The sequence below is a fragment of the Schistocerca americana genome, chromosome 1 (genome assembly GCF_021461395.2).
Source record: "Schistocerca americana isolate TAMUIC-IGC-003095 chromosome 1, iqSchAmer2.1, whole genome shotgun sequence".
NCBI lineage: Eukaryota > Metazoa > Arthropoda > Insecta > Orthoptera > Acrididae > Schistocerca > Schistocerca americana.
Genome location: NC_060119.1, coordinates 1,234,351,361 through 1,234,378,678, shown reverse-complemented (window position 1 = coordinate 1,234,378,678; position 27,318 = coordinate 1,234,351,361). Strand labels below are relative to the sequence as shown.

The 27,318-nt window shown below is 42.5% G+C and overlaps 1 protein-coding gene and 1 pseudogene across 1 annotated transcript in view; both read right to left on the bottom strand.

Annotated features, from left to right (window-relative positions):
* Positions 1-294: 294 nt before the first annotated feature.
* Positions 295-27,318, bottom strand: part of LOC124598389 (Down syndrome cell adhesion molecule-like protein Dscam2) — a 449,350-nt gene continuing 422,326 nt past the window's right edge. Inside the window, exons 34-36 of the mRNA XM_047135997.1 lie at positions 26,614-26,734; positions 11,918-12,058; positions 295-535 (exon numbers count right to left, since the gene is read on the bottom strand). Of these exons, the coding sequence (XP_046991953.1) occupies positions 484-535; positions 11,918-12,058; positions 26,614-26,734 (314 nt within the window). The 3' untranslated portion in view covers positions 295-483. The remainder of the gene's footprint in view (positions 536-11,917; positions 12,059-26,613; positions 26,735-27,318) is intronic.
* Positions 15,226-15,343, bottom strand: LOC124559907 (annotated as a pseudogene).

The following is a 27,318-nucleotide window of genomic DNA, read 5'->3' as shown; positions in this document are numbered from 1 at the left end:
AACATTAGTATAAAAAAGTATAATATTGGGACTATGCCCAACACTTTTACACTCATCTTTTTTACAAAAATTTGTACATTTGAAAATATGACAAGAACTGTACAATATGAATATATTGTTAATCTTCTTACATAGAAGTGATAGAACAGTCATAAAATTTTGGCACTAATCAATCTTGATGCTCTGTATAACTGAGCTTCATGATTGTTTTTGAAGTTCATAGTGCAATATTTTTAAAATATATTAATCACATGTATTTTGATCAAAAAATATCTTAAGAAAATATTACTCAATTAAATGGCAGCATGGTTATTTCAACCACATCCACGCAGATTGTTGATGATACATGTTTTATATTTATCAGCCTTTGAAGGCATTCATAATGCTGCTGATCTTGAGTCCAGGAGACTGAAGTACACATTTAGTGGGACAGTGTCACAGTGAAAATGTCATTTACAGTAGGCCAGTGAAGAGCAGGGCATATCAGACATGAATAGTATACTGCAATCTCTCCTCTTCCTTCTGTTGATGAAATCTGCAACAAAAGGAAATATGTTTATTGAAACCATAATGAATTTTGTCACCATTCACCAGTTCTTTCAGTAAAATGAATCTTCATGGCCAAACAAGATTGGATCCCATTTCTCTTCAATTGCCAAAAGGAGAAAAACATGTAAGTGATTTTCAAGACTATATTATGGAAAGGGAAGAGGAAATAGAAAAATATGAGATGAGGTATGTGAAACAGTACAGAAAGACATAAGTTGAAACAAGTATCAGAAGTAGAAAACACACCTTTTTAATTATCGAGGTCATTGGAGGATGAACCATCAGAAAACAGTTCCGTATAGTATGGCGGATTTAGGAGACAGGCAACATACACTGTGACTGCAAGAAGAATGCAATAGCCCTAGCACAAAGGCACGGAGGTTCTGACAGATGTGAATATTACCAAATCATCAGATTAATAAATGGTGGTTCCAGAATTACAACAAGAATTATTTATAAATGGCTTATAGAAATTGACCTGGTGAAAGATAAGCTCAGATTCCAGAAAAATGAAGTCATACCACCATTTATAATATTTATTTGAAATTCTGAAGGTAGCAGGGGCAAAGTATAGGAAGCAAATTGTTAGAGAAGAGGAAAAGAAGAGAATTAAGACATCTGAGATGTGATGCTGTAGAAGGGTGTTGTAAATGAGGTAGATTTATAAGATAATAAATGAAGAGGTTCTTGGCAGAATCAGCAAGGAAAGGAACATATGGAGAACACTGACAAAAAGATAGGGCAGGATGGTAGGATATGGAATAACTTCCTGTGGTGTGCGTACTGTAAGACCTTCGCTACACACACCATCAGATTATTTGACTTGTCGCTCTAACGAAGTAGGCGAGTATCAGCAATATGTCTCATGGTCTTATTGTGGCACGTTTATCTTCTGCCATTAGGTCAGACGATAGAAATGCCACTTGCACGCTTAGAGTAGCAGATTGACGGTGACCAACTTTAAACAGAGCTTGATTAATTTTCACACACATTTATTAAAATAATAAAAAGCATAAAATTACTTAACTTGATTATGGATGCTATTTACAATTGACAATCTGAAGTTCCTTTGGTCTTTGTACATTAATCTTATTCTCACATATCTCTGATACTTGACAAAGTGTCTATACATTTATCTTCATGGCTATGTACAGGAATACGATAATCTTATTAGGCGCAAACTGAAACTTGACTATAAACTGGTACAGACTAATTCAGACTCGTACAGACTGGTGCAAACTAATGCAGACTGACTAATTGAAGGTCTGTACACTTGTTATAATACCTCGCACGTTCAGGTATCACTGCGTGATCCGCAAGGAGAAAAGGTTCTACGTTAGCAGCAATCTCATTGGCTGCGTTACATATCAATACGCAGATCGGCGGAAGCAAAATTTGGTCTGTCTCTAAGGCAACGCCATCTCGTAGTGCAAAGACGGACGAGCGCTGCGCCTGGGCTGTTGTGCTTAGTGGGGCGCGCTCTAGTGGGAAAGTTGTGTACACGCTGACTACACAGAACTATGTACACGCCACTCCCATAGTACTAGAGGGAGCTGTAGAGGGTAAAAACTGTTGGGGAAAGTGTGCTGGCATAAGCTGCCACCAACACACTGGTCGGCAAAGATGTAGCAAGAAGATCAATAGTATTCACTGGATCAATCAGTAGAGAGGCCAAAGACAGACTCACAACCAATGCACCACCAATGCTCTCTTGACCGCAAGTATTTAGATCACTGTCACTGACCAGAGGGCTCAGTCTCAGTCACTAGCTCAGTCACTATCCTAGGTGACATCTGTCAGTTCACATCACTGGCTACAAAAGTGTATAGCGTCAGGAGTATTGTTTATAGTGGGACATGTACTTCACCAGCAGTGAGGCTAACATGGACTATTATTTGAGGAGCTCGTATCACAACACATGGACTCTCTTAAACATAAGTAGCTTCCTGTAAATGTAAATGAAGAACCCTGTTAATACATGTGTGCAGTTGTGTTGTAGAAAGGGGATACTGGCCACCAAAGAACAGCCTCTCCTTTGATTTCTATGGTACAAGACTCTACATTGTCGAAGAGGACACAACAGTAGCAACAAGGACACTACAGTGGCAATGAGGAAAATTCTGTGCCAATCGAAGTTAACCAACTTGGCCAAAGATTTTGCTTGCAGGGGTGCCCATGTTCAAGTGTTTGCTGATTTGTTGTGTTCTTGCATATATTCCAGGAGGGGAGCTCCATAACTAACCAAATTTCTCTTTTCAGATGCTTTGCTTGCTTTTTTGCTATAACTTATTTGTGTAAACAATGGCTACCCCCCCCCCCCCCCCCCTGCCCAACCCTCTGCCCCGTTGCCTTAGCCACAATGACCAATGTGATGGACGTAACACAAGTTTTTTGGTTTCAGAACCAACAAATTGCTACCCTGCTGACGACAGTACAACAGCTACTGGCTGCACAAGCTGCGTTGGCCGCACAACCAACCAACCGGCCCAGCAAGTGCTGCCGACCAGCATACCAATGTTCCAGCATTTTAACAACACAGAAGAGGAATGGCTTGAATAACTAACTCAGTTCAAAGCACACTGTCCAGTTCATCGTTTTCAAGGTGCTGTAAGGCTACAATACTTTCTTTTGATTGCAGGGTCCCCAGAGTTCAAATCAATATGAAAACTATTCCCAACCACCTCTCCGGATGAAATCAGCTATGACCAAGTACTCACTGCATTAACTCAGTACTATGACCAGCAAGTCCAAGTAACTGCAGCCAGATAGTTCTTTTGCTTACCGAAAAAGCCAGAACAGATGTACCGCCAGTGGTACACAGAACTAACGAGCATGACTAGGAAGTGTAAATTTAAGTAAATTTGTGGCAATTTCTACAGCAATTTAATGATTAGACCCAGATAGTAGAATATGGGAACAGATCCTAAAGTACTGTGATCCATCACTTCCTCAAGTATTGCAAATCTTAGAGCATGATCCATCACTTCCTCAAGTATTGCAGATCTTAGGGCAATATGATTCAGGTGTCATAGTGGCTGATAAGTTTGATCAGGCCCCGATTTGTTGGGTCGAGTCACCTCTTGCTCGTGATTGCCCCAAGCAGCCACAACACAACAAAGAGCGCATACACAGCCACGCGGACAGCAATGTAGACATATAAACAGACCTGTGAATTTAGTGAAGTCTTGCCCTAGATGTTTTGCTTGCCATGAAAGACAGGATTGCCAGTCATGTAACACAACATGTTACACGTGTGGAAAAAAGGCCATGTCCAACCAGTCTGTTCGCAACAGTACAAAACCACCAATTTTTCCCATACCCCAGAAAAAAATGCTCATGCACATGCAGTGAACGCTGTTTCCAAAACCTACAACATATTCTGATGAAAGCAAGATTATGGCGGTGCCTCCTCCTCACCCTAGTGCTGTGCAACGACATTCTAACAAACTATGTGTCTCATTACAAATTACTGGCCATCATGTGAACTTTCAGTTAGAAACAGGTGCCACTTCCTACTCGCTCTGCTCAAAAATTGCGACATTGGGCTCTGTTGCTTTCGCAGTATCAGTATGAAATTTTATATAGACCTACAGCAAAGCATGGCAATGCAAACGCCCATTCTCACCTTCTGATTGGCCCAGGCTCTGATTTTGATGCATCTGCTGCATCAATGTACAGGACTCTGAATTGCTGGAATCTTTTCTCTTGCATTACAGAAAAATTGCATAAGCCACGGAAGCAGACCCAGATCTCAAGGTTTTGGTGCATTACATTCACATGTCTTGGCCTTGTTCATTGAACAGTATCCTGAACTCAGTTGTGTACTGATATTTTGCAAGTCGACATAACCTTTCAGTTCAACAAGGTGTTTTTGGTACTTGCATTGTCTAATTCATAAATTTCGGGTGTTTTATAGTATTTGAGAGTTGTAGCATCGCGTTTTAGTACCTGAATAGTGTAAATTCACGTAGTCGTTTGTCTTCTGTTTTTGTTTTGAACGGCCAGTGTCGGTTGGTCACAGTCAGTGTGCTCCCTGCCGCCGTTGGATAAGCAGCTGCAGCAGCAAGTCGTATACTCCTAGCTCACTCATTTGTTACATAGTTTAATTCTTAATTTCTTTGCGTGTTTTTGGTACTTGCATTGTCTAATTCATAAATTTCGGGCATATTATAGTATTTGAGAGTTGTAGCATCGCATTTTCGTACCTGAATAGTGTAAAATCGCGTAGTCTCCTTCCGCCGCCGAGCAGTGTGTCAGCAGTGCGCAAGTAGCAGCATTACTGCATTTACTAGGCAATCTTGTATTTTAATAACCGTTTAAATTTTGTGTCGATTTGTTTGCGCTCTCTGTAGATTAGTTCAGACGTTTTTTGCACAACAGTTTTTAGCATGGATAGGGACTGCAACTGCTGTGTTCGGATGCAGGCTGAGTTGGCATCCCTTCACTCCCAGCTTCAGGCAGTGTTGGCTTCAGTCACACAGCTTGAGGCTGTTGCCAATGGGCATCACTGTGGGGTTCCGGATGGGGGTTTGTCGGGGATGGCCAGCTCATCCCACGCATCTCCCGATCGGACTATGACTGTGGTTGCCCGGGATACTGCCCACATTGAGGCTGATCCCTCACTGGTGGTAGAATGGGAGGTCGTCTCAAGGTGTGGCAGGGGGCGAAAGACATTCTGGAGGGCTGAACTGAAGGCCTCTCCAGTTTGTCTGACGAACCGGTTTCAGGCTCTGTCTCAGGCTGATACTGATCTTCAGCCTGACATGACTGTTTGTCCTGTTCCAGAGGTTGCCCCTCAGTCTGCAAGATCCGGGCGGTTGCAGAGGGTGGGCTTACTGGTAGTTGGGAGCTCCAACGTCAGGCGGGTAATGGGGCCCCTTAGGGATATGGCAGCAAGAGAGGGGAAGAAAACCAATGTGCACTCCATGTGCATACAGGGGGGAGTCATTCCAGATGTGGAAAGGGTCCTTCCGGATGCCATGAAGGGTACAGGGTGCACCCATTCGCAGGTGGTCGCTCGTATCGGCACCAATGATGTGTGTCGCTATGGATCCGAGGAAATCCTCTCTGGCTTCCGGCGGCTATCTGATTTGGTGAAGACTGCCAGTCTCGCTAGTGGGATGAAAGCAGAGCTCACCATCTGCAGCATCGTCGACAGGACTGACGGCGGACCTTTGGTACAGAGCCGAGTGGAGGGTCTGAATCAGAGGCTGAGACGGTTCTGCGACCGTGTGGGCTGCAGATTCCTTGACTTGCGCCATAGGGTGGTGGGGTTTTGGGTTCTGCTGGATAGGTCAGGAGTCCACTACACGCAACAAGTGGCTACACGGGTAGCAGGGGTTGTGTGGCATGGGCTGGGCGGTTTTTTAGGTTAGATGGCCTTGGGCAAGTACAGAAAGGGCAACAGCCTCAACGGGTGCGGGGCAAAGTCAGGACATGCGGGTACCAAGCAGCAATCGGTATTGTAATTGTAAACTGTCGAAGCTGCGTTGGTAAAGTACCGGAACTTCAAGTGCTGATAGAATGCACCGAAGCTGAAATCGTTATAGGTACAGAAAGCTGGCTGAAGCCAGAGATAAATTCTGCCGAAATTTTTACAAAGGTACAGACGGTGTTTAGAAAGGATAGATTGCATGCAACTGGTGGTGGAGTGTTCGCCGCTGTTAGTAGTAGCTTATCCTGTAGTTAAGTAGAAGTGGATAGTTCCTGTGAATTATTATGGGTGGAGGTTACACTCAACAACCGAGCTAGGTTAATAATTGGCTCCTTTTACCGACCTCCCGACTCAGCAGCATTAGTGGCAGAACAACTGAGAGAAAATTTGGAATACATTTCACATAAATTTTCTCAGCATGTTATAGTCTTAGGTGGAGATTTCAATTTACCAGATATAGACTGGGACACTCAGATGTTTAGGACGGGTGGTACGGACAGAGCATCGAGTGACATTATACTGAGTGCACTATCCGAAAATTACCTCGAGCAATTAAACAGAGAACCGACTCGTGGAGATAACATCTTGGACCTACTGATAACAAACAGACCCGAACTTTTCGACTCTTTAAGTGCAGAACAGGGAATCAGTGATCATAAGGCCGTTGCAGCATCCCTGAATATGGAAGTTAATAGGAATATAAAAAAAAGGAGGAAGGTTTATCTGTTTAGCAAGAGTAATAGAAGGCAGATTTCAGACTACCTAACAGATCAAAACGAAAATTTCTGTTCCGACACTGACAATGTTGAGTGTTTATAGAAAAAGTTCAAGGCAATCGTAAAATGCGTTTTAGACAGGTACGTGCCGAGTAAAACTGTGAGGGACGGGAAAAACCCACCGTGGTACAACAACAAAGTTAGGAAACTACTGCGAAAGCAAAGAGAGCTTCACTCCAAGTTTAAACGCACCCAAAACCTCTCAGACAAACAGAAGCTAAACGATGTCAAAGATAGCGTAAGGAGGGCTATGCGTGAAGCGTTCAGTGAATTCGAAAGTAAAAGTCTATGTACCGACTTGACAGAAAATCCTAGGAAGTTCTGGTCTTACGTTAAATCAGTAAGTGGCTCGAAACAGCGTATCCAGACACTCCGGGATGATGATGGCATTGAAACAGAGGATGACACGCGTAAAGCTGAAATACTAAACACCTTTTTCCAAAGCTGTTTCACAGAGGAACACCGCACTGCAGTTCCTTCTCTAAATCCTCGCACAAACGAAAAAATGGCTGATATCGAAATAAGTGTCCAAGGAATAGAAAAGCAACTGGAATCACTCAATAGAGGAAAGTCCACTGGACCTGACGGGATACCAATTCGATTCTACACAGAGTATGCGAAAGAACTTGCCCCCCTTCTAACAGCCGTGTACCGAAAGTCTCTAGAGGAACGGAAGGTTCCAAATGATTGGAAAAGAGCACAGGTAGTCCCAGTCTTCAAGAAGGGTCGTCGAGCAGATGCGCAAAACTATAGACCTATATCTCTGAGGTCGATCTGTTGTAGAATTTTAGAACATGTTTTTTGCTCGAGTATCATGTCGTTTTTGGAAACCCAGAATCTACTATGTAGGAATCAACATGGATTCCGGAAACAGCGATCGTGTGAGACCCAACTCGCTTTATTTGTTCATGAGACCCAGAAAATATTAGATACAGGCTCCCAGGTAGATGCTATTTTTCTTGACTTCCGGAAGGCGTTCGATACAGTTCCGCACTGTTGCCTGATAAACAAAGTAAGAGCCTACGGAATATCAGACCAGCTGTGTGGCTGGATTGAAGAGTTTTTAGCAAACAGAATACAGCATGTTGTTATCAATGGAGAGACGTCTACAGACGTTAAAGTAACCTCTGGCGTGCCACAGGGGAGTGTTATGGGACCATTGCTTTTCACAATATATATAAATGACCCAGTAGATAGTGTCGGAAGTCCCATGCGGCTTTTCGCAGATGATGCTGTAGTATACAGAGAAGTTGCAGCATTAGAAAATTGTAGCGAAATGCAGGAAGATCTGCAGCGGATAGGCAGTTGGTGCAGGGAGTGGCAACTGACCCTTAACATAGACAAATGTAATGTATTGCGAATACATAGAAAGAAGGATCCTTTATTGTATGATTATATGATAGTGGAACAAACACTGGTAGCAGTTACTTCTGTAAAATATCTGGGAGTATGCGTGCGGAACGATTTGAAGTGGAATGATCATATAAAATTAATTGTTGGTAAGGCGGTTACCAGGTTGAAATTCATTGGGAGAGTCCTTAGAAAATGTAGTCCATCAACAAAGGAGGTGGCTTACAAAACACTCGTTCGACCTGTACTTGAGTATTGCTCATCATTGTGGGATCCATACCAGATCGGGTCCCAGGGTTATTTGGTAACCGTGATAGCATTACGGAGATGTTTAACAAACTCAAGTGGCAGACTCTGCAAGAGAGGCGCTCTGCATCGCGGTGTAGCTTGCTCGCCAGGTTTCGAGAGGGTGCGTTTCTGGATGAGGTATCGAATATATTGCTTCCCCCTACTTATATCTCCCGAGGAGATCACGAATGTAAAATTAGAGAGATTAGAGCGCGCACGGAGGCTTTCAGACAGTTGTTCTTCCCGCGAACCATACGCGACTGGAACAGGAAAGGGAAGTAATGACAGTGGCACGTAAAGTGCCCTCCGCCACACACCGTTGGGTGGCTTGCGGAGTATAAATGTGGATGTAGATGTAGATGTAGATGTGTGATTCTAGTTCAAAATGACAGTGGACAATCTTGTGTGCTTATTCCCAAAGTGTTGCAAAAGAATGTGTTGTGATTGCTCCATCAAGGACATTGGGGAATTGTTCGCACAGTTAGCACAACTGCACTGTACTTTGTAGGGCATGGATGCTTACATTGAACAGATGATGTCACAGTGTCACACATGCATGAAAAACCAAACTGCTCCCCCTCAGACATTCCCAGCTTGGTCTAAGACTCAATCGCCATGGCAATGAGTGCACATTGTCTTTGCAGGACCATATTGCAACACTTGTTGGCTCATAGTGGTAGACTCTTTTATCAAGTTCCCATTTGCAGTGCATATGGCTTCTACCACGTCACATAGCACAATTCCAATGTTTTGCATAGGTTGTCAGAAGTGCTTGTATCGGACAGTTCACTTCACGTGTTTGTGAACTGTTTGTGAATGAAATGGCATTTGACATCCAACAGGTGCTCTGTTTCACCCCCAGTCCTATGGGGAAGCAGAACACTTAGTACACACTTTCAAAGAACAAATGGCCAAGCTTCACACCTCCCACACATGGGAACAGCTGGTGCAACTCTTTGTCACCTCCTATCGCTCCCACCCAGGAGGCGGACCATCACCAGCAGAACTTCTGCATGGTCTCTGCCATCGGATGGTGCTACACTTGCTACACACACCACAGCATCCAGAGCCACTAGTGGTCCGCAAGTATCGCTTTGTGCCTGCGCGATCTTTTTCTTTTCAGGGTTTATGGCAACGATGGGTACTGAGAAAGAGGCATGATCCAGGAATGCATTGGCTCTTTTATGTACTTAACTGCAGGTCCCAATGGTTTTGCAGCGCCGCCCCCAGAACCAAATTCATGAATGCCATTTGCCCCATGATTCTGCTGCTTTTATTACCCTAAGGTTCAAGGTCTCCCAGGACCATGTGGCCTTCGCAGCTGCCCACTGCTGTCACCAGGACACCCCAGGAGAAGCAGATGGATTATGTGCCCTCACCTTCGCACGCCAACTCAATGGACCTGGACCCGCCATTGCCCCACAACATGCCCTCAGTCCTGGAGATGTTTTCCAGAGGATGTTCCTGTTGGCTTACAAGCCGGATTGCAGGGTACAGTCGGGAGTACACCATCCTGCACAATCCTGCCTCCTGGCTCACCCCTACATCCAGCATCCTACCTCCCACTCCATTGTCATTCACATCTTTGCTACATGAAAACTGTGTGGCATTTCGTGGGGAAGGAATATGCTGGTGCAAACTGTCACTACCACACCTGTCAGCAAAGGTGTGGCAAGAAGATTGATAGGAGGTGCTGCATCAAGGGCGCCTGTCAGAAGGGAGGCCAGAGACAGACTCACAAGCTACATGCTGCCAATGCCTTCTCAACCACAAGTATTTAGATTGCTGCCGCCGACCGGAGGGCTCAGTCACTAGCTTACTCTCAATCACTAGCCTAGTCACTGTCGTAGTTGGCATCTGTCAGTTCACATCACCCGCTATGAGAGTGCATAGCGACCAGAGTAGTGTTTATAGTGGGACTTGTATTCACCAGCAGTGAGGCTAACATGGACTATTATTTTAAGAGCTGAAATGAACTTATACCACAACACACGGACCCTCTTAAAGACAAGTAGCTTCCTGTTAATGTAAATACAGAACCCTGTTAATACATGTGTGCAGTAGTGTTATAGAAAGAGAACAGAGCAAGCCGAGCATCACGTAATCATTTTTTGCAGAATCTGCATTGATTCCTACAGGGGAGATTTTTTGTCTCCAGAAATGTCAAACTATGGTAGCATAGAACATGTTTCAAAATTCTACAGCATATTGACAGCAAGAAGATAGACTTATAGATATGTGAGTAGCATAAAACATGTTTCAAAATTCTACAGCGTATTGACAGCAAGAAGATAGACCTATAGATTTGTGATTTTGTGCAGCGACCCATCTTGAAAATAGGAATGTCCTGCACTCTTCTCCAATCACCAGAAACACTTCACTCTTCCAGAATCAGTTGCAGGCTGATGCTAGAAGAGGAGCAAGGTCTTTTACATACTCTGTGTAGACATATCCCGTCAGGTCCAGTGACCAGATACCAGGACATTTTATTGGGATTTAAAGATAATACCTGGCAGTGCCATTATCAACCAGTTACTGTTATGCTGATAAAATTTTTAGCTTTTCCTTATCTAAAACCAAAAGAGCACAAACAATAGTTACAGAATAATCGTTCAAAGCACCAAAAATTCTGTTATTGGTACATTTGACATCAGATTAAACTTCCTGTGTTTTCCTCTTCATATACCTTGAAATTTGTGCAGTAAGCAGTGAACTAGCAGCATGTCCCTATCTAACCTGAGTCATCCAACCAGAAAATGGGTAGGGGACCTGCAGTTTAATGTGGAATCCAAACTATGTTGTTTCTGACAACTTTTAAAAGAGTTGTAGGCTAGGTTAAAAAAGGCTGAAAAAATATATGGTCCAACCAAGATTTGATCTCATGACATCTCAGTTTCCAGGCATAAACTTTATGCCAGACCACCAGAACTGACAAGAATGTAAATAGTTCATATATAGTTTTCGATGAGTGAGTTTGTATCAAAATATGTGACATATATGGTCACATCTTTTAACTGCATTGACTAAAAGCTCTACATTTTTTACACTACCAAGGGCCATAGATCTTAGTGCCTAACATCTACATCCTCCTGAGAAAAAAGGTCTTTACTCATGGACAGAAAGATGCACAACAACTGGCAAAAACAAATAAATAAATAAAATTGTGATACATGGAACTCTAAAAATCTACTAAATAGATTATCTCTGAAATTCAAAGAACCAAGAAATATGAAACAAACTCACTTAGACAATTGGTTTCAGAAGAGTCACTTTGCCACTAATCAACGTCAACTGGTTTTGGCTGAAATTTTGTATTGTCTTGAAAGCTCCTAATGCAAATATATCTGTTTTTCCAAAATATCCCATAGTCACTTCATACTTTTGTAAAGCAAGGTCAAATTTTGTGAGTATGATAACATATTGTGAAGATTGCAGATCAAACATATTTCATTTACAGTAAGGTACAATTGTTTGCTATCATTGTGAATGCTATGTAAACTTGTAGTTAAACAGAATTTACCTGGCAAGAAACTTGGCAAGTTGGTTGGAGTCACGGTCACATTCAGCTTCACTCAGTTCTTGGCTGTTTGAAAATCCAGATGGTGGCTGCAAGTGATAGCTGAGGACATTGGCATCAACTTCTGGGGAGCTTGATTCATAGCTATTGTGGGGGGAAAAAAATCAGTTCCTTAATGTCATTTTTCAGATAATTGGTACATAATACAATTATGTAATGTTAGTTTGTTAATTCATTTGTTACTCTTCCATCTGTAGAGGTACTACACAAAAGCACTTATGATTGCTGATACATAACCCCCAGATCCGTTTCCCTTTCTGTTATTCTATTCTAGTCTTTTGTTGTTGTGGTCTTCAGTCCTGAGACTGGTTTGATGCAGCTCTCCACACTACTCCATCCTGTGCAAGCTTCTTCATCTCCCAGTACCTACTGCAACCTACATCCTTCTGAATCTGCTTAGTGTATTCATCTCTTGGTCTCCCTCTACGATTTTTACCCTCCACGCTGCCTTCCAATACTAAACTGGTTATCCCTTGATGCCTCAGAACATGTCCTACCAACCGATCCCTTCTTCTAGTCAAGTTGTGCCACAAACTTCTCTTCTCCCCAGTCCTATTCAATACTTCCTCATTAGTTATGTGATCTACCCATCTAATCTTCAGCATTCTTCTGTAGCACCACATTTCGAAAGCTTCTATTCTCTTCTTGTCCAAACTAGTTATCGTCCATGTTTCACTTCCATACATGGCTATACTCCATTCAAATACTTTCAGAAATGACTTCCTGACACTTAAATCTATACTCGATGTTAACAAATTTCTCTTCTTCAGAAACGATTTCCTTGCCATTGCCAGACTACATTTTATATCCTCTCTACTTCGACCATCATCAGTTATTTTACTCCCTAAATAGCAAAACTCCTTTACTGGTTTAAGTGTCTCATTTCCTAATCTAATTCCCTCAGCATCACCCAACTTAATTCGACTACATTCCATTATCCTCGTTTTGCTTTTGTTGATGTTCATCTTACATCCTCTTTTCAAGACACTATCCATTCGATTCAACTGCTCTTCCAAGTCCTTTGCTGTCTCTGACAGAATTACAATGTCATCGGCGAACCTCAAAGTTTTTATTTCTTCTCCATGGATTTTAATACCTACTCTGAATTTTTCTTTTGTTTCCTTTACTGCTTGCTCAATATAGAGATTGAATAACATCGGGGAGAGGCTACAAGCCTGACTCACTCCCTTCCCAACCACTGCTTCCCTTTCATGTCTCTCGACTCTTATAACTGCCATCTGGTTTCTGTACAAATTGTAAATAGCTTTTCGTTCCCTGTATTTTACCCCTGCCCCCTTCAGAATTTGAAAGAGAGTATTCCACTCAACATTGTGAAATGCTTTCTCTAAGTCTACAAATGCTAGAAAAGTAGGTTTGCCTTTCCTTAATCTAGCTTCGAAGATAAGTCGTAGGGTCAGTATTGCCTCACGAGTTCCGATATTTCTACGGAATCCAAACTGATCTTCCCCAAGGTTGGCTTCTACTAGTTTTTCCATTCGTCTGTAAAGAATTCGCGTTAGTATTTTGCAGCCGTGACTTATTAAACTGATAGTTTGGTAATTTTCACATCTGTCAACACCTTCTTTCTTTGGGGTTGGAATTATTGTATTCTTCTTTAAGTCTGAGGGTATTTCGCCTGTCTCATACATCTTGCTCACCAGATGGTAGAGTTTTGTCAGGACTGGCTCTCCCAAGGCAGTCAGTAGTTCCAATGGAATATTGTCTACTCCTGGGGCCTTGTTTCGATTTAGGTCTTTCAGTGCTCTGTCAAACTCTTCACGCAGTATCGTATCTCCCATTTCATCTTCATCTACATCCTCTTCCATTTCCATAATATTGTCCTCAAGTACATCGCCCTTGTTTAGACCCTCTATATACTCCTTCCACCTTTCTGCTTTCCCTACTTTGCTTAGAACTGGGTTTCCATCTGAGCTCTTGATATTCATACAAGTGGTTCTCTTTTCTCCAAAGCTCTCTTTAATTTTCCTGTAGGCAGTATCTATCTTACCCCTAGTGAGATAAGCCTCTACATCCTTACATTTGTCGTCTAGCTATCCCTGCTTAGCCATTTTGCACTTCCTGTCGATCTCATTTTTGAGACGTTTGTATTCCTTTTTGCCTGCTTCATTTACTGCATTTTTATATTTTCTCCTTTCATCAATTAAATTCAATATATCTTCTGTTACCCAAGGATTTCTACTAGCCCTTGTCTTTTTACCTACTTGATCCTGTGCTGCCTTCACTACTTCATCCCTCAAAGCTACCCATTCTGTTCTACTCTATTCTATTCTCTCTCTCTCTCTCTCTCTGTCTCTATGTTTGCCTCTGACTTTCCAATAAGTCAATTCTTCAGAATTGTAGACAGATATTTTTATGGAGTAAGAGGACAGATTGAAAGCAATAAAGGAATTGATCGTCATTCAGCCATAAAGATCGTAAAGCTGTCTTTGGATTGAATGTTGGTTTGTGAATGCTGTGGTATTTTACGTGTTATTTTACTAGGTATGGTCCTGTTGGAGGTTGTATGCCCTTGCCTTCACTTGTATTTTAACTGGCTCCAGCCATTATAGAGGTACTTACAGTGTATTGTGGACTCTGAAACATGGTATAACATGGTATTTTCCACTTTTTACAAAGAAGTAGTTAGTGACAGAAAAAGAACCTGTGACCAACTAAGGCTAGAACTTCGGATTTGTCACTGATTCTTACCTAGGGATAGGAAATAGGAGCCCATGACTAGACACTCAAGAAGAAGTATTAAACCATTTATTGAAAAACATACCTCATGAGACTCTTGACTCTGTACACATGCCTCTGATGTCATGATTCTGCAGCACTCAGAATCTGAAGACAACAACAGGCTCAGACTCCTGCAGAATGAGTCAGTAGGCTTAGTCACAAATGGAGAATTTGCCTTCTCGTCACAGTGAAAAGCCGAAATGTAATCTGGAGGCATGCAATGCCAGGGGATGCACAAGGAAAATTCAGTCATTTCATCTGAGCTGTATCATTCATATGGCATGCGTAGAAGAGAACTATACTAAACTCAGTATTTGTAATCCATATTGATGGTGGCCCATCGGGACCATCCGACTGCCGTGTCATCTTCAGCTGAGGATGCGGATAGGAGGGGCATGTGGTCAGCACACCACTCTCCCGGTCGTTATGATGGTTTTCTTTGACCGGAGCTGCTACTATTCAGTCAAGTAGCTCCTCAGTTGGCATCACGAGGCTGAGTGCACCCCGAAAAATGGCAACAGTGCATGGCAGCCCTGATGGTCACCTATCCAAGTGCCAGCCACACCCGACAGCGCTTAACTTCGGTGATCTGATGGGAACCGGTGTATCCACTGTGGCAAGGCTGTTGCCTCATATTGATGGTAGTGAATAATAAATCTTGGGCTTGAGAACATTTCATGGATGTCCCAAAAAATAAAATGCAAAATCATGTCTATTCTCGATATAGTAGTTTCAAGAGACAAAATACAGTGAATATGATTCTCCATTCGAAAAAGACTCAGATATTTCGAGGTTATCAGGTGTCAGCTAGTAGCACCTCTTAGTAAGTTTCTAGTGCAGGTATGATTAATAACTTTTCTGTGTTACTCACTTTCTGCAGGTGAGAGGTTTTTTTTATATGTATTTTGATTGTACCGAGATAAATATAGCAACCATGCATTAGGTTGGTTTTCTTTTTAGTAGCCTCATGTAGTTACTTCCTTACTTACCTCTGCTCTATCTTCACATACATGAAATGTTAAATGCATTTGTTCACCGGCATATTTTGACTTTAGAATTTGTTTAGGAGACAAACCGTGTTAACAAGAACTTGCACCACAGAGTATAGTTGCTTTAATATTAATTTTACATATGAAAATGAAACCTTCTATCAAACAAAATAATGCTATAAGCAGCTGTTAGTTTTAGAACTGCTCTTTCCTTTGAATAGTTTCTGTAATGACTGAATGTACCTGGACACTTAAAACAAGTGTTCTAACAGTAGAGCAAATTGACATTTATTGATGGGTAAGAATTGGTCACTGCAACAGTATGAACATACAGAGAAGGTTGAAAATCCAAAATTTACAAAAATAATGCACATCATATGTTGTGCCATTCTAAGTGTCATTGGGAACAGATGCCTTCTTTCTCCTAAGGAAATACTGCCTGGAAATATCAGTTCTATTGATTCTATCAGTTTTGATGTTTCCACTGTCAATATTTTGCCATAGACTTCTGGAAGTGATTTCATTATATCACTTTTATTTGCAATATGGTTGTTTTTAGTGCAGCACTCTAAGATATTGCACAAATTATGAACATAAGTAAATGGACTGGAATGTTACCTGTTCTTGAGTATTGTGCAGGAAATGCATCATAGAATTTCTGGCAGTATTCTCAGTGCCACTGTGCTGTTGCAAGATAAAACTGTTGAATCCAAATCTTTACTCGTAAAACCACCATATAGTGTGTCATAGAAGGTACTATATTTTCTGGTGCCTCCAATGCAAATCTAGTTTTTCTTTCTTCTTTGTATTTGTGAAATTTTGGCTTCAGTATATCAGCACATCACCTTACCTTCAAACTTTATGGTTGGAATTACTGTACATGCCTCAACTGCATCTCTGGACATGCTACATGTAAAGTCCAAAATATAAATCAAATCAGTCAACTAAATATCCTCTGCCGGCCGGTGTGGCCGTGCGGTTAAAGGCGCTTCAGTCTGGAACCGCGTGACCGCTACGGTCGCAGGTTCGAATCCTGCCTCGGGCATGGATGTGTGTGATGTCCTTAGGTTAGTTAGGTTTAATTAGTTCTAAGTTCTAGGCGACTGATGACCTCGGAAGTTGAGTCGCATAGTACTCAGAGCCATTTGAACCATTTTAAATATCCTCTCTGATACAGAAAAAAATATATTGTTTTCATTAAGGGCTGAATAATCTTGTACAAAGTTTAGAGCAAAGATATGTCACAGACTAATTCAGTGGAAGAGCAAATATGACTTTGTTCATTGAAAAACAATAAAATGCATTTATGAATACCATCAAAACTTTGTTTAGTTCTTTGTCATTTTCTCATATAAATAGCAAGAGTGTGGCCTTTTGAGTGTTTATTTTGTTCATGTAACAACCATATTTGAAGTTATGGCAGCTGCAGCCAGGTGATACGAAGCTTAAGTAAAGAGTTTAAGACTCACCCCGGCAGCTGCACTCCTAGGAAATAGTTCTTCCACTAATGGTATGCTTCATATACCTGATAGAGAGAGGACAGTACAGTCCATTTTTCTTGATATCATGAATCATGAGATTGTTGAGAATTTGGCTAGTTTTCTCAAAACTATCTAGCATGACAAATTCACATACCTACACTTATCCACTGAGCCATCAAGCTACACTATAAGGAATAAAATATCGAATGTAGATAGTTATTAATTAGCTCCCTACTCGTGTAAATCAAATAGATAATAGACAAACTGCATAATTTACAAAAAAAAGGGTTATGCCGGATAACACCTATTTGTATTATATGTAGATCAATAAATAAAAGTGTGTGTTTGTGAGTTAATCCTGGAAAACTGAGTGCTTGTAATTGCTACATTACTGAAAATGAGCGTTTGGCATCATTGGCCAGAAAGCCCCTTACTAGGCAGGTTTGGCCGCCTTGGTGCAGGTCTTATTACATTCAACGCCACATTGGGTGACCTGCGCACCGGATGGGGATGAAATAATGATGAAGACAACACAACACCCAGTCCCTGAGTGGAGAGAATCCCCGACCCAGCCGGGAATCGAACCCGGGCCCCTTAGGATGTCAGTCCGTCACGCTGACCATTCAGCTATCAGGGCAGACAGTACAGTACTTAGTTTTACACTGTAAAATTTTCGTGACTAAGCTTGATAATTTACTGTGTTATTTTCTGGACAGAACTGAAGACTCAATAATTTCTTACTGAAGTCTGACAAAGAATTATCTAGGAATGCTCCCAGCCATTAAAGCACTTGGTCTATTGTTCAACATTTGCCAATTCAAGTAGTTCACGATACTCTCAAGTTCTCTGAAAGATGTAGTCATGTTACAAGCTAGAATTAATCATTCATATGCATATTCATTAACATATAGGCAGGCAACCCAATGTAAAGTTAAATCGCAGTAATTAACTTGGTGGCACACTCAGTTGAGAAGTAAATAGAAAACAAAATAAAACTATTTAATGAAAGGCTAACAATATATTTAAAAGAAATTTTAAGAAAATATTGATAGGGCTGAAATATTTAAAAGGGTGCTGTGCTCATACTAAACTCCATATATTTCTCATTATATTTTGTACTGCCATGTTTGTTCTCACTTGCTTCAATGTCTAATAAATGCATTTACAATATCTAAAGTGTGTTATTACCGACCTGTGATATGTGATAACCACAGTGGTGACACAGACATCATCGTTGTATGTTCGTGAGTTGAGTTATCTTGTGCTTAACTTCATCATTAACAGACTTTGTATGCCAGCCCACATTGTCTTTGGAACAATGGATCTACCAGTGTCTTTTGGTGCTAGGGCTACGTATTCTATTAACTGTGCTGGTCAGGTGTACCTAATGTGCGGACACTTAACCTTAACTGGCTCAACATGTCCACCACCAAGTGCAACTACACAGCAAAGGCCACTACATGGACAGTGCGTGCTGCCTAGTGACACTGTGGAAAATAACCTAGTTAAGAACATTGTAGTTTACCCCTCAGCTACGCAGTCTCCTTCCATTTGGTTTGATGTGCCTACGAAGTTTCAGAACTGTGATGTGAACATTCCAATGCATGTGGTTGCACATTCTTATATACCTAGTGTCGCAACACTCCCCTCCCCCCCATATGCCGTCTTAGCAATGCTGGACGCCTCGACCGCACTGGTTTCTGCAACTGTCGCTCCATGGTTACACCATGATCACCTTCCACCTGCTTTCATAATGGCGCTGGTGCTGGTTATGAGGTCAAGCCCCCCCCCCCCCCCCCTCCCCCCTGTGGCAGCACCACGACCACCTTCCGCTCACTGTTGCAACGGCGCCAGCCATTACACCTGCGCCGTGTTCGTTGTCAGGCCTGCAGTTGGGACACACTGTGCTGACCTTTCCACCTGCTCACTCCACACCATGTGCTACATGCCCCCCCCCCCCCCACATGCAGACCTCGAGCGCCATACCATCCACCGCTACTGCACACCCCTGGTGTCGGGGGCTTCCTGCTCTGCACGCATGGATCTTTGCCTGCCAGTGCTGCATCAACATGTGTTACCTGGCAGGTATCCTAAGCTGCCTGCTCTGCAAGAAGATAACCCTAAGACTTGGTTCACATTAGTGGATCACCTACTGGATAGCCACAGTATTTCGGACAATGTTGCCATTTTGTCTGCCTGGTGAGTCACCTCCACGCTCATCCTGACCTCATCAGCAATCTGCCCCTCTCACCATCCCCCTTGCCCAAGTATTCAACGACAAAAGCACTGCCCATCAAGTGCCTTTGGTGCCCATCAGCAGAGGGTATCCACCACATTATTCAAGATGAACACCTTGACGACCGCATACCTTCGCAGCTTTGGCAGCGCCTTCATCCATTAATTGATGATCAAGCATTACCTGACGCCATGCTTTGGACTTTGTGGATCGTGAAACTGCCTTCGGACATACAACTTCACCTACTATCTCATGTCGCTGACCCTCTTGAAGCTGATCGAGCTTATACTATCATTCGTCACCAACACCGCCTGTCACGGACATCTCCATCACCCTCAGTTACCATTCCTGCACGTTCGGTTCCGCACTCTGCCAGCAGAGGCCAGTGTGCTTTCCTCAGCTGTCTGTCAGGAGCTGCCACCTACAGGAGATAATGCTGTGGCCTCCCGACAGTAGCCAACCTCGCTCGAGCAACAGCCCGAGCGGCCACCACCGACGACACAGCTAACCACGGCCCCCTCCCACTCCACACCACCTCGCCTCCAAGCTTACCCACTATGCTGCTGCAATCCTACTTATGGGGACACCACATGCAACTGTCGCATGCCTTGCACTTACCCAAATAATTTCGGTGGGCATATTCAGGTGCCACGTCTCACCATGCTCCTTCACGGCACCTACCATCTGATGCCACACCATTGGCTCCAACGGTGCGATGCCTCTATATCACTGACTTTTCATCGGGCTCTCGCTTTCTCGTTGACACCAGCACCGATGTCAGCATATTTCCGGCCAAGCATGCAGGCAGCATGCTTTCACCTGCTAACATCGCTTTGATCGCTCAAATCACTCTCCTATCATGGTTCTTGGCTCCATTGAGATGTCACTTCACCTATCACCAGTCCACATCTTCCCCTGGACTTTCCATATAGCCAACATGGATGAACCTGTGACTGGGTTGGACTTTCTACGCCATTACAAACTTTCACCTGGCTTGCAGGCTGCCACACTCTGCCACGTGTCTGTTCCATACCTGAACAAGTTCAGCACAACTGCGCTCTCCACCTCCCTGGCTACACTTTCCACATGTTCATGTCTGCTCGAGCGTATTACTACATGGCTCTCTGATTTGTCAGAGGTGCGCACACAAATCTATGTACTCTACACCAAGAACGATGCGTTATTCACTCGCATTGCCTCTGTCTCTGCTGAAATGTTACACATACGGCGCACAGTACATAGCCTATCTGCAGAACCACAGCAAGGTGAACCAACACATTCATCTACTGCGTCTTCTCACCACATTGCTCCTGTGTCAAGCATTCCACCAACTGCTGCCATTTCCAAATCGCCACAGATGAATCTCCAAGACACAACTGTTCACGCTACTCAGGATTCCTTGCATCGCATGGCTTCTGCGCCATGCATTCCTTCATCGACTACAGCTGACACCCTAGCCACTCTGCCCTGACCCTGCAAAGTTAATGAACCGCCATTGCATCTGGACCCCTCTTGCCCCCCCTCCCTGGTCTCACTTTGCAGATATCAGCTATCAGTAATGGCACTTGTCATAGGATTTGTGCCACAGACCTGTATGTTATAAGGCTAGGTGCCTTAATGCTTCCAAACTTCTGCGCCCAAAAGAAATCGTTCAGGATTTGTCGTCTTCAGGTTTCCTCCGCCCCTCCAATAGCAACTAGTCTTCACCTATCCAACTTTTTGCTTAAAAGAACAGCTCCTTACACATGTGCAGGAACTAGAGGTCCCTTAATGCTCGCACAATTATCAATAATGATCCCATTCCTCATATCCAGGATTTCATGCAATTATTACATGGTTCTAAGTTCTTCTCTGTTTTAGATTGTTCGAAGGCATACTATCAAATCCCTATGCATCTGTCAGACATTCCGAAGACGGCCATCATCACACCATTCAGCTTATTTGAATACTGTTACATGCCTTATGAGTTGAAAAATGCTGTGCAGTCATTGGCAGCGGTTGATTGATTCCATTTTGCTACCTCTGCCATTTGCTTTCGCTTACTCTTAGATGACATACTGATCTTTTCCTCCTCTGTTGAGGAGCATTATCAAGTCCACCTTGATGCAGTCCATTTGGCCCTCACTGCCAACGGCATGGTGATCAACGATGATAAATCTCAACTCTGTTCCACATCAGTTATGTTCCTAGGCAATACTGTCTATGGTGATGGCCTCTGACCCATGGAGTCTCATATCAAAACCATAGTTCATCTCCCTCTTCCTAAAGATTATGCTCAACTCCATCGTTTTCTGGATATGGCAAACTTTTATCGCCGATATCCCTCAGGCTGCTTCTGTCCAATTGGCCCTCACCAATGTCCTCATTGCAAAAACACCACAGGGAGATGGAAGTTGGACTGGACCAAACCTACAGTCGACGCATTTGGTTATCTTAAAACTCCCCTCGCCAAAGCCGTCACACTCGCCCACCGTGACCCTGAGGCTCGTGTTTCGATCATGACTGATGCTAGTGACTCAGCTGTGGGTGCTGTCTCCAAACAGCACAACCGGCGACTCCACCCAACCGCTCCACTTCTCTTCCAAGAAACTGACTAAGAACCAGTGTAAGTGATCGGCTTTTGACTGTGAGCTTCTTGTGATGTACGAGGTGATTAAACACTTTCATAGTGACCTCGAGGGGCAACCTTTCATGATCTACTCAGATGCTAACCACACCATTGAATTTGGATGAGCTCGGCTGCCTTCAGACTGAAGACATTGATATACAGCGACTAGTTTTGGACAATGAGTCATCACTCACTGTCCAACCTCATGTCCTGCACAAGTTGACGACCCCAGTCCTTTACAACTTCTCTAAGGGCACTCCTCGCCACTTGGTACCCTCCACTCTTCAGTGCAGGGGTTTTTAATTCTTTGCCCAACTTGGCCCATCCTGAAATGCAGGCCACAACGAGGCTGGTTACTGGATGCTTCGTCTGGCCCAGCATGAAGCATGACTGCTGCACATGGACCCGCGTGTGCGTCCCATGCCAGCATAGCAAGGTCGGCAGGCACACTCAATCTCTATTATGCTCCTTTGCTGAAAACATATTTACACAACTGCTTATATTGTGAGCACATTTTTAATATTGTGTGTGGCCACTGTTTTTATGAGAAAAGAACCCAGCCAGGCATGTTCACAAATACACCTTTCTATGTGCTTCAGGGAAACATAAAGGTAATTAGTTTACAGCTGAAATGGAGGAAATTATGTTGTTGGAGGTGAACTGCAATCACAAGTGGAATGCTCATGTCCAGCTGAATTAGTTAACTCAAATGGATGATTAATGCAGAAGGTGAGACAACAGTACACAATTCCATTTCATTGTTATACATGGCACCTCTTGCAACTTTGTCAGAATAACTGGTGCCCACTATGATTTGTAGTTTGAGAACTCCTACAGAATAGTGGATGAGCAGGCAGAAAACAAAAATTTGAATTTAAGTACTACAAGGTGGTGGCAAGCATAAGAACAGTGAGAGAGAAAAAAGAAAAATCTCGTCAATTTTGAAATACTCAGAATCTCTGTTACTAAATGGCTGAATCTGTTCATGGTTCACAGCACAATGCCCTAGCTGAATGTTGCCTATCTAATCGCTTTCAGGGGCAACAAAATTTTTGTTTTCAATATTTTGTATAATTACTGACCACATTTAAAAATTTCGAATGCTGTCACAACCTGCTCATTAAGAGGCATAATCTTATGTCAAAGGTTTAAGACAGTATGACAAGTGTTACAGTTATAAACTATCTATATATCTTAAGGCAGTATAACTCACTGTGTGGAAATACCTGGGCTATACTCATTCAGTATTTGAGATGAAAGCACTTAGTGAATTGCAACAGACTTTACACAAAATTTCAAACCGTTACAAAACTTTCTCTTGCTGACACCCACCCAGAATGATTAAAGGAAAAAAAGAGTATTGCTAATTACATTTTTGCTGATCTTGTGGTAAAACTGCCACATCAGGCATGACATTTTAATTTATTACTTTGTCACTACTACTCTTTTTGGAACACATTTTGCAGACAGTACCCACAGACATCACTGAATGTACTTGGAAACTTATACCAATATGAAACACACAGTTCAGGAGATATGACATCATAAACATTGAGGGGTGTGAAAAACCAGCTTTTGCTTACAGAAGATCATAAATTACACAGACTATATTCATCCAGTGTTTGACAGTGAGAGCATTTAGCATGTCACAACAAACTTTTAAGAAAAAATTGAAACCTCTTCTAAACTTTTACTCACTTACATGCTTAATGTCAAATATATAAGTGATTTATAAAGTAATCAGAAGTTTGAAATTATTCTATGCATGGATATTCAATTCTTTTTCAGAATCAGGTTTTACTAGGTGTTGGCTAAATAAAGTAAAAAGTAAAGCTGCCACCAACCAAGAAGTTAGGTTGTACACAGCTAGTTATAGGGGTACCTATGGTTTAATGTGGGGCATGAACCATGGTGTTGCCTAAACAGGAGAACCAATTTCATTAACAAATTCTTTAATGGAGAGGACACTATGAGCTGCATATGGGATGCTGGGTGTGAACTAAATAAGGATATCATGGGCTACTAAGCAGATGAAACTAATAGTACCATTGTCAATTTGAAACTTTAGATCCACAAACCATGAAAAAGGCTGTGAGTCATTTTCTTTGAATTAGACAAAGAATTTAGTTCACAAATTGAAATACATGGCAGCTGGCCTTGGTGGCATCATTCACTATCATTTGAAAAGGTAATCCGTCACTGGTTTGAATATCATACTAAATACTATTTCCAGCTGGAAACAGCTAGCATCCGTATCTTAAGCTTGGAAAAGTCACACTATTATGAGAAGAAAAGTTGCTACTCACCGTTTACCATACATGCTGAGACAGATAGGCACAACAAAAAGATTTTCACACTTGAAGCTTTCGGCCAATGGCCTTTGCCAACAATAGGTACACGTACACTCTCACACACCCTCATGCACGCGCAACTCACACACATGACTGTAGTCTCAGGCAACTGAAATCACACTGCGAGCAGCAGCACCAGTGCATGATGGGAGTGGCGACTGGGTGGGGAAAGGAGGAGGCTGGGGCGGATAGGGGGAGGGATAGTATGGTGGGGATGGCGGACAGTGTAGTGCTGCAGGTTGGGCGGCGGGCTGGGGAGGGAGAGGGGGGGGGGGGGGGAGGGAAGAGCTGAAAAGGAGAGAAGTAGAAATAAATAAATAAATGAAATTAAAAAGGCTGGATGGGTGAGGACAGCAACTAACGAAGGTTGAGGCCAGACCATTATGGGAACATAGGAGGTACTGCAGAGAAAGTTCCCACCTGCGTAAGTCATGGAAAGTTCCCACCTGCATTATTTGGAAAAACTGGTGTTGGTGGGAAGGATCCATATGGCACATGCTGTGAAGCAGTCATTGAAATGAAGAATATCGTGTTTGGCAGTGTGTTCAGCAACAGGGTGGGCCACTTGTTTCTTGGTCACAGTTTGTCAGTAGCCATTCATGCGGACAGACAGCTTGTTGGTTGTCATGCCTACACACAATGCAGCACAACAGTTTGCAGGTTAGCTTGTAGACCACATGATTGGTTTTACAGGTAGCCCTGCCTTCGATGGGATAGGTGATGGTGGTGACTGGACTGGAGTAGGTGGTGGTGGGAGGAAGTATGGGACAGGTCTTGCATCTAGGTCTATTAAGGGGCTATGACCATGAGGTATGGAATTGGGAGCATGGGTTGTGTAAGGATGGACGAGTATATTGTGTAGGTGAGAACTTTCCCTGAATGCATACTACGTGCCTGTAGCCCTCCTGGCCTTAACCTTCTTTAGTCACTGTCCTCGCCCATCCAGCCCCTTCCCTGCTCCCATTCCAGCACTACACAACCGTCATTCCACCACCACATCCAGTCTTCTTTTTTTATTTTATTTATTTATTTCTGTTTCTCTCCTTTTCCACTACCCCCCCCCCCCCCCCCCCATCCACATTTCTTCCCTGCACGCCGCCGCCCAACCTGCCGCACTTCACTGTCCACCATCCCCACCATAATATCCCCCCCCCCCCTTTCCCCGACCCAGCCTCCTCCTTTCCCCCATCCAGTCGGCTACTCCCATCATGCACAGGTGCTGCTGCTCGCAGTGTGGCTTCGGTTGCCTGAGACTACAGTCATGTGTGTGAGGAGTTGTGTTTGTGTGAGTGTGTGTGTGCGTATGTGTAGCTATTGTTGACAAAGGCCATTGGCTGAAAGCTTTAAGTGTGAAAATCTTTTTGTTGTGCCTATCTGTGACTCAGCATCTCCACTATATGGTGAGTAGCAACTTTCTTTCTCATAATATTGTTACATTTCATGCTGGATATTCCATTGTTTGCTTGGAAAAGTCAACTAGAGATGCCCACTCACATACCAAATGTCTCATCATCCAATTAGTGATGCAGATGAGTTGACAAGATTCCTGCTATTCTTAGCTACTCTCACTGCCAGGGAAGTGAACTTAGAAAAATTAAATTTATATGTGTTACACAAGCAATAATGAGGCAAATCAGTTAATTTGTTTAGTTTGCATGCAATACATGGAATTGTCACATTTTTAAGTACTCTGCTGGAGACATGAGAGAGAACAATCAATTTATAGAATACTGTTTGTGATTGTGTGATATGTTATACACAAGTGTGACAATGATGAATACTATAATTTTGGCTTATTCCACACAAAACTTTGAAAAATAGGGATCACATGAGCCACAATCTGAGACAGGTAGCTAAATGGAAGTCTATCATATGAAAAGGGTATATCAAGATGCTGATTTTTTTGACGTCATCATTTATGTGTGTATAAGGTGCTTCATGCTGCAAGTTAGTGTAATGTTGTTTTCTTCTGTATGTATACCATTTATTTCTTTGAAATTTTGAACAGAATTTCTATTCTTTCTGTGTACTTGAAGGAATCTGAGATATGCTCATACACAAAATTCTGTCATTGCAGCATGTATTAAGATCTTCTGCCAAGATTAATGAAACACCGATGTACCTTGAATATGGCAGAGAAAGAAAGAAAGAAAGCCTATATCAGCACAGTTAGTAAGCATGAAGCATCAGATAAAATCAAGATGTGACCAGCTTGTAGAGACAAACCTTGACTACCTGGCATGCACCTGTGTTGGTCTTTCAACACTGCTCAGTGGATGCTGATGAGGTGTTCGCCTCCTTCTTGGAAGGGGTGAAATCTCATTAGATTCTGGACTTGAGTCAGCATGGTACATCTCTGAAAGAGAATTATTCCTTGTGTGAATCATGTAGCTGTATGCACTTTAGATGAGTTGCTTGAAGATATATGGCTGTTGTTCACAATCCACAGCTTAAATGCATTTTTCAAAATGTTTCAGTTGTTCAAATATAGGTACACAGTGAGAATACTTTTTGTTTTATGCCAAAGATGCAGTACTGTAGCATTTCAGGAAATGTATTTTGGTCAAATGCGACTGTAGTCAAATAGAATTACAATAAAATAAATCTTAAGTTAATTTTTACTTATGAGGCAGAAACTGTGACAGAAAACAGACAGATTGTCACAAATCAGCTAATATGTGACACCAGTGAGTCTTTCATCTAGAATTAGAGAGGAGAGCCATTGGAGGAAACAGTAACAATCAGGAAATATTTAAGGCTGAAAAGCAGACAAATTGTATTTAGTCCCATAAATATTTATTACTATTTGGATTTAGGCTTATTAGGCCATTATCTGGTAACAAAGATTATTACCTGATCATGGCCTGACAAGTCAAAAATTGATTAGTAATAAACAAATATTAATGGTACAAAATGCAGTTTCCTTGCTTTTCATTCCTA